Source organism: Podarcis gaigeae (genome assembly GCF_964106915.1).
Source record: "Podarcis gaigeae genome assembly, chromosome: 9".
Lineage (NCBI taxonomy): Eukaryota > Metazoa > Chordata > Lepidosauria > Squamata > Lacertidae > Podarcis > Podarcis gaigeae.
In genome coordinates this window covers 41,336,677-41,348,949 of record NC_139685.1, presented here as the reverse complement: position 1 = coordinate 41,348,949, position 12,273 = coordinate 41,336,677, and the positions used below count along the sequence as shown (strand labels likewise).

Sequence of the window (12,273 nt, the reverse complement as noted above, 5' to 3'; positions counted from 1 at the left end):
AATATTATTTTAATGACATTGGCAGCTGGTGGTTTATCTCCAGATTGATAACAAATGGAAATAATTCAAATCACTTGTTATTGTCTGAAATATAAAGTAAAATGGCCAGCCTTCTTAAATATTTTTCCTACCATAGTGATAATAATAATAAATAAAAAGACAGATGTTCCCATTAACCTACTGAATGATTATTGTACACAATAAATAAATTTTCTGCACACTACCAAAGAACAATAAATTATAACTCAAGAGTTATAAATGAAAAAGAATTGTAAAAAGTAATCCTATAGTAGGCAGACACTCTACAACTGAGTATAATCAATCCAGTACCTTAATTGCAATTTTAAAATGCTATGTAACAATATTTCAAATGACAGATCCACTGTGTCACTGGATATATGCAAATGTTTTGATTTAGCAGGGACCTCACAGATACATAAGAAATTTGCAATTGTTACCTTCCTCACATAACTCAGTCTTTAATGAGAATCTTGATCAAAATAGGTTACTGTTTTTTACCTTCAGACAGCTTATTGCCTATCATCCGCAAGTACAGGCTCTACATCTAGAACAAATTAACATCAATCCTTGGAAAAACACGTTTGAGGGATGATGCCATCTGCCAGTTCCTTTAATCATTGCAAATCAAACTAATGTTTATATTCGGCACACAAAAAGCGTCTTGTTCCTTACCTTACGTTGTAATTGATTTTGAATTAACAATACTGATTTTTTAAAAAAACGTACTTTGCAGGAATCAAGCAGCACAAAGTCAGGTAGAACATTTCCCACTATCATTTGTCTCACTAATCATACCTTCTGACACAATATGAGAGAGCCTGGAGTCCTGCTACATTATTTTGTAATATCGTGGCATTTTAAGGAACTTGTGTGCTTGTGCATGAAGTTTTAGAATCAGGTTGCAGGTTTCATAGAAACCCTAGTGTGAGTGGAAGGCATTTTTATTCATGTGGGTGTCTGATTCTTATTGCTATATCCAGCTGTGGTCCCCTGTACGACGTTAGACATTATTCCACATAATTCCATGACCCAGAGGAATAGAGGGGTGTGTGTGTGTGTGTGTGTGTGTGTGCGCGCGCGCGCACAGCTGCAGCTGCTTTGTTGACAAATCAGAACTCTGCTTGTGGTTTCTCTGGACATTTACTGCATATTGCTGTGAAAACTTACACGATACTGGATGATGAAAAGTGCCCCTTTTTCCTGTTGCTTTCTCCTGGAATATCAACCTAGGAAGAAGACGTAGGAAAATGTAAGTGTCCAGCTTCAGAGGTTTGCTCTGCTTTAAAAACAGAATTCTTAAAAATACAGACTTGCTTGATAAAGCTGCAGTTCCACCTGCAGCCTTCATGTGGCAATGCTCAGTTATTAGAATGTTTTGGTCACGCATCAAAACCAAAGGGGTTTCTTGCAGGATAAGTCTCTGATTCAATATTCTGGAAGACACACCATGTTCTATACTTTTTTTTGTTCCCATTACCATACTTCAGTATCAACAGTCCTCTCTTGGCTGCACACACGACTGGCAGAAATCAGGACTGAGAGTACAGTAATTACATGCTGTTGCCTTTGGCTCCTTCTCCTAATTGATATTACAGTCTATTATCTGCTTGTTCATGTCACAAAAGTCAGAATAATTATTCAGACATATCCATTCCAGGACTTTGATTTCCTGGATCTCACCATCTGCAAGCCAAAACAAATAAACATATGTCGCAAAGCCTACTACTTTATTCATACAGAAGCAGAATTTTAAGAAGATGGATGAAACAATCTATTATCCAGAGGCTCTCCCACTATGCATTTGGTTTTATACTCAAGGAGATATGCTATAAACAGTCATAGAAACCCTAGGGTGAGTGTTGTAAACTTTTACTGCAAAGCAATAACTGCTTCCAGAACCAATATTTCTTATTAGATGGCAGAATTGCAATCTCTTCTGCCACACATCAGAGAATCTATGTAAAATCTGTGTTCATTTTTGGTTTTGAATTCACCTGCCTAATAGAAATATTTTGGAATTACCAATGAATCTTCACCTAAACAGTTTCAGTCTAAATGGTTGGAAATGGAAATTAACATACATATTTAGACATACACACAAAGGAATTTTGCACTTTCACTGGCATCATAACAGTCCATGTCAAAATCTTAGGTGTGTTCACCCATTTACCTCAAAACCTGTGTTGGAAGCCTACATATTGTAGAGAGATGGGTTTATTAGCAGTTCCATGAGGTCAATGCCATTATTTATGGCACTACCATTATTTAAGGGACGCGGGTGGCGCTGTGGGTTAAACCACAGAGCCTAGGGCTTGCCGATCAGAAGGTTGGCGGTTCGAATCCCCGCAATGGGGTGAGCTCCCGTTGCTCGGTCCCTGCTCCTGCCAACCTAGCAGTTCAAAAGTACAAGTACAAGTCAAAGTACAAGTAGATAAATAGGTACCTCTCCTCCTCCAGATGAATATTTTATTTATCTGCTGTACATGTATAGCAGGCACCCCAAGTTACCAAAAAAAAGTAATTGCATGGAACAGGTGTCCAATTCCTATTTCAAACTGAGTTAAATATGTTAAACGTGAAAATATTCTGGAGAATGTGTAAACAGAAGAATTACTGAAATACACTCCAAATTCTAACAAGCGCATATGGCTAATGAATCCCAGTGTTGTCAGATGGGTTGAGCCAGGATTTTTTCTGACTCACGTAGCTCCTTGGAGCATTTTGGTTATGGCCCTTGCTACTTACTAAAACCAAATGTTTCTAAGGATGGAAATACAGAATCTCTGCAAAAGACATACTGCAACTCCCCCCCTCCCATCCTGAGACTGATGTTCAATCTTCCAATTTAAAATCTATTATTCTCTGTTGGTTAGAGGTTGTGGTGCTGATAATGCCAAGGTTGCAGGTTCAATCCCCATATGGGACAGCTGTGTATTCCTACATTACAGGGGACTGGATGATCCGATCCTCATAGTTTTGCAATTTATAGTTGTTTTCAGACCATCACAAGAGGAAATGATTGATAGATAAGACAGACAGACACACAGACAGACCCTGCAAAACAGATTGTTGTAGACAAGGGCACACAGCTCAGTATACTTCCCCTACAGCAGCCTTTCTCAACCTGTGGGTCCCCAGATGTTGTTGAACTACAACTCCCATCACCCCTAGCTAGCACGGCCAGAGCTCAGGAATGATGAGAATTGTAGTCCAACAACATCTGGGGATCCACAGGTTGAGAACCGCTGTCCTACAGGAAGCAGAAAGCACTCTTCTGTTCCTCTCTTGTTTCTAAAGTTCTTAAATCCTTCAATGGATTCACAAGGTGTGGCCGTGGTGGTAAGGCACAAGGTGAATCGTGGAGCAAAAGCTAATAGTTTACTGTCCCTGAATGCCTGATAAATCACAGAGCAGCTGTAAGACTCTTGCAAGCTGCAATCTTTTGTTCCCCTGGCCACCAGTCATTCTGGATTCCTTTGCCTGTAGCCAGAGTGGCTAACCTGGAACCCCTCCAGATGTTTTTATATTCCAAGCTCCCATTATCCCTGACCACTGACCACACTTCCTGGAGCTGATGGAAGCTGGAGTCCAGAAACATCTGGATGGGCGCAGGTTAGCCACTCCTGCTTTATAGTTGCACAAATAACAAACGCACGCAGAGTCCCTTAAATTACATCTTGTTTCTCCCAGTGCTGCATATTTTGGAACCCTGCTTGATAGAACCACAGCATCAGCTGCAGAGAACGGGTTTTGTAAGATTTTGACATTCCCATTCCTTATTTAGGAGATGTACAGACACACTGAAGCCCGTAATGGGTGGTCATGTTATTTAAGCGTAGGAGTGGAAGACAATCTGATCTGATGTACCAAGAAGAAGCCCCAAAGTAACATGGCTGCTGTTGTGAGAAACTGCACAATATGCTCTTGGGTGATTTATGAACACACTTGAATTAAGTAAAGGATGTGTTCTCACTTAACTTGAAATTATCATGAAAATGATGCCCATAAACTGCCAGGCAGAGCTGCGAGATTAAATAGATTTGCTGCACCTCACAAGCAACTTGATATCTGGTTTTGTGCACTCAAGCAAGATTTATCTATATGGCATGCTCAATAAAATGCACAGGGGAGAAATTAAATTAGAACTGGGATGTGTACATAGATGGAATGCACCATATTTCACTGGAAGTGGCCTACTTACAATAACTTTGACAAAGCTGGCAGGAAAGATCCCTGTGCAATTCTTGCATTTTCCTCTGTACCACTCGTCATCTATTTTCTCTAGAAGATAAACGGTCTCTCCAGAATAGAGGTCCAAATCATCAGTATGTTCTGTGGACAACAAAAAATTATACCTGTTCATGTTGTAGCCTAGTATATTGAATATCACTAAGAAAAGCCTCATTTAAAACAAACACTGTATGCAAAACCAAGCCAGAGCTTGAAAAATACTATAACATAAACTATTTAGGGTTGGGAGTAAGGAGCATACTGGAATTTGGAGCCAGCACAGCCCCTTACATTAGCACAGAGAGAGGAGCTAGGTTACATCTTCCCTATGAACATAAAACCTGCCGCCTAAATCAATGGGTCTAATTTACTTGGCTGTCATCCTATGATTCTAAATTTCCCCCCAAGAGTCACTAGGCATATTAATATCAACAAAATGAAGCCAATTATTTACATTTAAAAGGGGGGGTGGGGGGTGCAGGTGGAGTTTGGAAACTTTGGGGCAAGTCCTTCTGTGCTAACCTTCTTGCAATCCACAGAGTATGCAGTTTAATTTAAGCCATGAACCATTTCTGTGTGTGTCTCTGGCAGTGCCAGAACATTATATCTACCCACGTCGTATGTCAAAACAGTAGTTGTGCACAATAGGCAAGCTGCAGTAATTGTACTGGGCCCCTTTACCCTGTTCTCAAGTCTACCCATATACAGTGGTATCTCAGGTTAAGTACTTAATTCGTTCCGGAGGTCCGTACTTAACCTGAAACTGTTCTTAACCTGAAGCACCACTTTAGCTAATGGGGCCTCCCGCTGCTGCCATGCCGCTGGAGTCCGATTTCTGTTCTCATCCTGAAGCAAAGTTCTTAACCTGAAGCACTATTTCTGGGTTAGCGGAGTCTGTAACCTGAAGCGTATGTAACCTGAGGCACCACTGTATCTCTGACACCATGTTCCTCTGAAAACTGCCCAGAAAGGAACCCCAGAAGCCTATCAAACCTGCGATGCCCACAGGCCAACCAGGTTTGTAACCATGTTTATGGTTATCCAGCCATTTCTACAAAGGTAACTCAGTGAGTTACTCTGGGCATCGCAGACCTGTGTACACTTTCTGCCTTACACAGGTATCCTTTCAATTTTTTCTTCATCATCCTCATCCCCTTTAAACTTTCTCACTTAGCCACTGCATTGTGTCCTTTGCAGCAATCACTTTAGTTGTGTTTGCTTATAAGCAATAAACTGGAAACTATGAATGGAAACTGCTTCAAGCATGTTGCCGTTTCCCAGCAAGAAACAGCCTAGCACTGTCAGTATGTTCTGGCATGCAGCAGAACCAGTAAACTAAAATCTGTAAACATGATTCAAAAGGAAAGAAGAGCCCAAAATTTTAAATGTTTCCATTTACACTGCTATCACTGGACTGCACTTACCCGCTAGAAAATCATGCAGCACTATCGCATGAGGAACACGTGGGTCGGAAATCTTCCGCATATTGTCCGAATCCTTAAAACACAGTAGATTTGGAAATTGTGATGCTTGGTGTTTATTTGTTGGGAGCCCTAATTTCTGTGTGGATCATCCATCACTGACTTAAATATAACCTTCCACCGATTTATGTTGTTAGCTGTTAAGACATAAAATGTGGGGCCTGCTTCTTTTCTCATTTAATCTGGATTTTAATACCACCTGATCTCATTGAAAATCAATGATCTTAAACCAGCGCAGTACATGCATCAGCGAAAAGAAAATCGCATCTCTGAAAATTGCAAGCCGCTGCTTTGTTACTGTAAATGAGATGTGTGCCTGTCTAAGCCTTTTCCTTATTTGCAAAGTTTTCTAACTAATTCTCAGATAGGCTAACGCCACAGCACCAACAATAACAGTAAATCCCCTTGGGAAGTATGAGCAAAATATGCTGACCATTTCAAAACACAATATCCATTTTAATTTGTTAAGAGCCGCAGATAAAGGCCTCTTGGTATATTTCTAAGAGTAACCTAATAGCACGAGATGCTTAACATCCTATACTAAGATAATAAAATTATGTTTTGGATTAGGATTCTCAACTGCTGTTCCAGTGAAATAGTGTTGCCCTGGAGTAAGAAATTTTTAAATACAAAGCATGCTAGGATCTGCAGAAATGTACAGGAAGCTATAGGCCCTGCTCTCGATGATTGTCTATTTTTTTCTAATTTGTTTCAACTATGCAGTTTTTGATACGTATATTAAAATTCATACCCTCTGTCTGCTTTTCAAACTCTCATCCAGTGGAGTTATTATCTGCATCTGGGATGAATGAACTTTGCCAGTTTCTTCACCCTTTTGACATTCAATGATGCTGTTGTCAACATGGTCCACCAGCACAAGCACATCCCCACGCTTTAAAGTTAACAAAAGGCCGTTAGATGGTTCATGATTGAGCAAGTAGCATGTGCTTATGGATGAATAAGCCACAACAAAGAGCTTTACCTTGCAAGAGAGATGGCTGGGATATTGTGGAGTGATATCTTCCTTGGCGATTCCATGAGGCACCGGAAGCTTAAGACAAATAACTCAAACGTTTCAGTCCAAAATAGGTAAAGGTAAAGGTACCCCTGTCCGTACGGGCCAGTCTTGACAGACTCCGGGGTTGTGCGCCCATCTCACTTAAGAGGCCAGGGGCCAGCGCTGTCCGGAGACACTTCCGGGTCACGTGGCCAGCGTGACAAAGCTGCATCTGGCGAGCCAGAGCCGCACACGGAAACGCCGTTTACCTTCCCGCTGGTAAGCGGTCCCTATTTATCTACTTGCACCCGGAGGTGCTTTCGAACTGCTAGGTTGGCAGGCGCTGGGACCGAGCAGCGGGAGCGCACCCCACCGCAGGGATTCGAACCGCCGACTTTTCAATCGGCAAGTCCTAGGCACTGAGGCTTTAACCCACAGCGCCACCTGCGTCCCTCAGTCCAAAATAGCTCCTGTCAATTTGCTACACAACTTAAATGTTTTATTACATATTGTAAAGAAAGAAAATCAAAATACATTTTAAGCATTTTAAAGATACAGAAGCAACCATATTTTTGGAGCATAAATTTTTGTGTGAAAACTGCAGTGTATTAATTCATTGTTTGTTTGTCTGTTTGCTTGCTTCTTAAAAATGTGTCTATCCTGCCATTCATCATAAGATCTCAGGGTAAGGAACAATAGCACTTATTTTAAAACCCACAGATCCATTAAACAACCCAAAAGCAGATAACATTACTATTTACATAAGTCACAAAACAATAGGGTGGCTTCTATCAAACCCCAATTTTGTGCTTTTCCTCACCATGTATTTACTGTAGAGAGGATGGCCTGGCTTGGGTCGAGGAGGTAAAGCTGGGTCTTCATTTTTAGCAGTATCATTCTTTGTTCTCTTGACTCCTGGTCCTGATTTGCCTGGTTGTTTATGGAGGTTCACGTCAGATGATGAGCGAGAAAACCTCTCCTTTTGCGATGAGGCCTTGGTAGACTTTGGTGGTGGTGGCCTTCCAGGGGCACCCTTAGGTGGAGGAGGTCGAGCTGGGGTGGTTTTTCCATCACCAGGCCTAGAAGGTACACAGACAACAAGGAATATAAACCATATAACAGAAAGCATAGTTCATTCAGATATGTAGAAAAATACTGCAGGGCTGGATTATCTGAAACTCCTGGGAAAAGGCAAGAAGCATTTTTTGAGGGGGCAGTGGACAATCATTGCAATATCTCCAATAGCCTAGTCTCTTAAACAGAAAATTCAATTTCTGCTGACCAGTTTTGATTACAGACAACTAGCTTTTGCAGGAAGGCAGACCATAATTAAAGAGCTTTGTTTGAAGCTGCCGAAGGCAGTGAGTGCACCATGTCTGAGCTGCCTCATGTGTAAGCTTGCTGAACCAGCTAGACAGAATATCAGATTATAAACAGTTTGAAAGAATGTTTACACCATACAGTGGTACCTTGGTTCTCAAACGCCTTGGTACTCAAACAACTTGGAACCCAAACACTGCAAACCTGGAAGTAAGTACTCTGGTTTGTGAACTGTTTTCGGAAGCCGAACGTGCTCCATTTTGAATGTTACGCTTCCGCTTTGAGTGCCACACTTCCATTTTGAGTGTTACGCTGAGGTCTGTCTATTTTTGCTATTTATTTTGTGTTTTTGTAGCTCTTTTTGTGTTTTTGTGACTGTGTGGAAACCAGTTCAGCTACCGACTGATTGATTGTGTGACTGCAGTACATTGTTTATTGCTTTCATTTTATGGATCAATGGTCTTGTTAGATAGTAAAATTCATGTGAAGTTGCTGTTTTAGGGGTTGTTTTTAAAAGTCTGGAACAGATTAATCCATTTTGCATTACTTTCTATGGGAAAGCACGCCTTGGTTTTGGAATAGAGTTCTGGAACAGATTAAGTTTGAGAACCCAGGTACCACTGTACTGGTAAATATGTTCCCATCTACTGAAATATTTAAAACACCATAGGAGCAAATAGGTTTTTAGCTCACAAATGTCATTCTGCTGGCCACTAAACAATTTGATTGATGTGAGTTACTGGGAAATTGTCAAAATAGTACAGTGGTACCTTGGGTTACAGATGCTTCAGGTTACAGACTCCACTAACCCAGAAACAGTACCTCAGGTTAAGAACTTTGCTTCAGGATGAGAACAGAAATTGTGTGACGGCGGTGCGGTGGCAGCAGGAGGCCCCATTAGCTAAAGTGGTACCTCAGGTTAAGAACGGACCTCTGGAACGAATTAAGTTCTTAACCCAAGGTACCACTGTAATAAGTAAGAATAACTTGGCAGGGCTTTGATATGTATTTTTACAGTGTTCATTTCAATAATGATACCTGTTGTGCCTAATTCTCTATATTTGAACAGGGCAGTTGCAAAACATCATAAAAAAAATCCTTACAATCCTAAAAAACATTTAAAATTACATCTCTAAAGATATTAAAAGAACACTGCCACCATCTTAAACATGTTTTAAATACAAAATGTTTAAGCAGAAAGGAGAGAGGCAAAGTATATATTTATTACGATCTTAACAAACACAAAAGCAACAGGTTAAACGTGTAATACAACAAAGCTGACAAAAGAGAGAGAGAGAGAGAGAGAGAGAGAGAGAGAGAGAGAGAGAGAGAGAAAGCCATGTTTATATCAACAGCAACAATGACTCATCTCCTTTGGGATTAGCCGAGTCTTCCTGAAACAATGCTCTCGGGTTTACTCCTATTATCATCATTCCTGCAATTTAAGATTTCAGAGCTAAAAGACAGCTCTGTCTTCTTGCTATGCAAGACTGGACTGATCCAGTTCCACGATCGGTTCAAGCTGTCTAATGCAGGATAGTTATGTCAGAAGAGCAGTGGTACACTTTCTAATTTACTGTATCCTTGCTTGGAATAGCTGGCCAAACAGTTTATCTGCTACAGAGTGGAATGTCATGAAAGCTTCCCTAGGGCCCAATTCCTATGTTGCACTAGCACTATGTTACTAATTTGAAAGTGGAATCATATAAATGCTGTTCTGCTTTGTGTGGAAGCAGCTCCCCACTTGGGGAGCTCATGAAAAAGGAGGACTGCACTGGCAAGGCTGAAATCATGAGGATCCTGTTTCGAAGCAGCTTCATGCAAGCAGCTTTCCATGTGTAACAGTGTTTATACGATTTGGTTTTTCAATAATATACATGACCGGAGTGTTCTTTTCTGGGTTGCTCTCAAACTGAGCAACTTACTATTAGATGCACTCCTATTGCTGTCTAATTCACACTTGACCAATAGCAATCTGCTGCGATTCCTAGCTATAGAATGAGGCAAGTGTATCAGGCTAAACCATGGGTTAGCGCTAGTGCATGAACGGGAACAAGCCCAAACAAAGCCTCCGGTTTAGACATTCCTCCCTGGGAGAAGAACACTGCCAGAATTTAGTTTCACCTTTGCAGAATGTTGACTTAGTTTTGCATTTGAACCAGAGGTTGTGGCAAAAGGTAGTTTAATTATTCCTGTCCCCCCTGAGCAAAACCAGTTGGGCATACAGTATTCTCCATCTAATATCCCCTTATATATTTCAAGGGAGCCTGGGATAGCTCTGACTTTGCTAATGTGTGGGGACAAAAGAGAGAGGAACAGCAGCATTTCATATTCCACTCAAGACGCAGTGTCAACAGTATAGAGGGCTCATTGCCATTGCAGTTAAAAGGAAATGAAACTGTTGCAGTGCGAAAAATGATTTGAATGCATTCTTATGATGGATCAGTGACCATGACCAATGTATGAACCACACACACACACACACACACACACGAACTAGGCAGCATCTGTACTACACCAAGACTTTTCCCTATCTCTTTCTACTCCTTTTTGTATGGTTATTGGACAAATTGATACTTTACTCACCTTGGGGGCATTATGGGTTCATTCTTTGATGGCTGTTTCAAACTAGAATGCTCAGATTCCTATTGGAATATAAAATCTGCATTATTATTTGGAAAATATGATTTGAAAGTTCAACATCATTATTGTTTCAAAGGAAAACTTAAAATAAAGATTACACTACAGAGATTTTATTATTTGCACCCCCCCAAGGGACTGTTTCCTGGTGAATATTAGCACAACTTGTGCTATTAGTATTTTGAGAGATATAGGGCAACTATTTGAGAATAAAATGTAGTAAAGCCCATTTACTGTGAACTAGGGGCCTCAATACACAATGGCAATGTCAGTCATACTCCAAGCAGTCCACTGATTTCATGTGGTCTACTCTAAGTATGCTGAAGAATTGATGCTTTTGAACTATGGTGCCGGAGGAGACTCTTGAGAGTCCCATGGACTGCAAGAAAATCAAACCTATCCATTCTGAAGGAAATCAGCCCTGAGTGCTCACTGGAAGGACAGATCCTGAAGCTGAGGCTCCAATACTTTGGCCACCTCATGAGAAGAGAAGACTCCCTGGAAAAGACCCTGATGTTGGGAAAGATTGAGGGCAGAAGGAGAAGGGGACAACAGAGGACAAGATGGTTGGACAGTGTTCTCGAAGCTACTAACATGAGTTTGACCAAACTGCAGGAGGCAGCAGAAGACAGGAGTGCCTGGCGTGTTCTGGTCCATGGGGTCACGGAGAGTCAGACACAACTAAACAACAACAAGAAGTATGTCTAATGTTGTAGAATAACCCAATGTGACTGAAGAAAAGCTAGTGCCAAATTCTTCCCTAGTGAAGAAAAGACTAATATCTTCCATCTTTGTGATATTCAGTGGGGCAGTGTGGTGGACAGAAGATCTTTCTTTCTAAAGAGATATGATGCACTTTCAAAAGGGTAAGTGGAATTAGTTCAAAGAAATCACATTAGAGATAAAAATTCTTAGTAGAACTTTGTGTATTACTGTAGGATATGGGGACAGCCCTCGCTGAAGAAAGGAAACAGAAATTACAAATGATACAACTGTATTTTTCCAACACAGAGAATGGCCTGTATCAAAGCAATGTGTTTCCATGCTGATAGCCAAGGCATCCTTTCTTTTCTGAGGTAAAAATAGTTGATGCCTTCATTCTCATACCAACTCCCATCAGCCCCTGCCAGCATGGTCAAAGGTCAGGGTTGGATGGGACTGTAGTCTGACAACATATGAAGGGGCTCCACGCTGGTGATACCTACAATAGAAGATCTCACACCAGTACATTAATGTGCTCTGACACACAGCTTGGGACTTTATGGTCTAGCATAAATTAAACCAAGACGGAATCATGGAGCTGTATGTGTGTCATCCTATAAGCTACAGGATATACATACATACCGTATTTTTCGCTCTATAACACGCATCTGACCATAACACGCACATAGTTTTTAGAGAAGGAAAACAAGAAAAAAATATTCTGAACGAAACAGTGGGTGCATGATTTTTATGGTTCATGCTGTGGCCACAGACATGTGATCTGATGGTGAGTTTGGGGTAGCCCAATGCAAAAATCCTGAGGATCCATGTGGATCCATGCTTTGTAACCACGTTTTAAGTGGGGAGGGAAGGAAAAGCACT

General features: G+C 41.0%; 1 protein-coding gene and 1 long non-coding RNA gene across 9 annotated transcripts in view; one reads left to right on the top strand and one right to left on the bottom strand.

Moving 5' to 3' along the window:
• LOC310852560 overlaps positions 1-12,273 on the top strand; it is a 215,407-nt gene that overhangs the window by 36,517 nt on the left and 166,617 nt on the right. The gene's annotated exons all lie outside the window — the stretch shown is intronic.
• Positions 1-12,273, bottom strand: part of SH3D19 (SH3 domain containing 19) — a 73,072-nt gene that overhangs the window by 11,337 nt on the left and 49,462 nt on the right. For 4 of the 7 annotated variants that reach the window (XM_083755487.1, XM_083755484.1, XM_083755485.1 and 1 more), the window contains 7 exons: positions 10,636-10,694; positions 7,550-7,808; positions 6,715-6,783; positions 6,484-6,624; positions 5,676-5,748; positions 4,223-4,353; positions 1,189-1,247 (listed from right to left, as the gene is read on the bottom strand). In XM_083755487.1, the coding sequence (XP_083611613.1) occupies positions 1,189-1,247; positions 4,223-4,353; positions 5,676-5,748; positions 6,484-6,624; positions 6,715-6,783; positions 7,550-7,808; positions 10,636-10,694 (791 nt within the window). The remainder of the gene's footprint in view (positions 1-1,188; positions 1,248-4,222; positions 4,354-5,675; positions 5,749-6,483; positions 6,625-6,714; positions 6,784-7,549; positions 7,809-10,635; positions 10,695-12,273) is intronic. The other 3 variants (XM_083755489.1, XM_083755486.1, XM_083755490.1) reach the window with 1 other exon arrangement.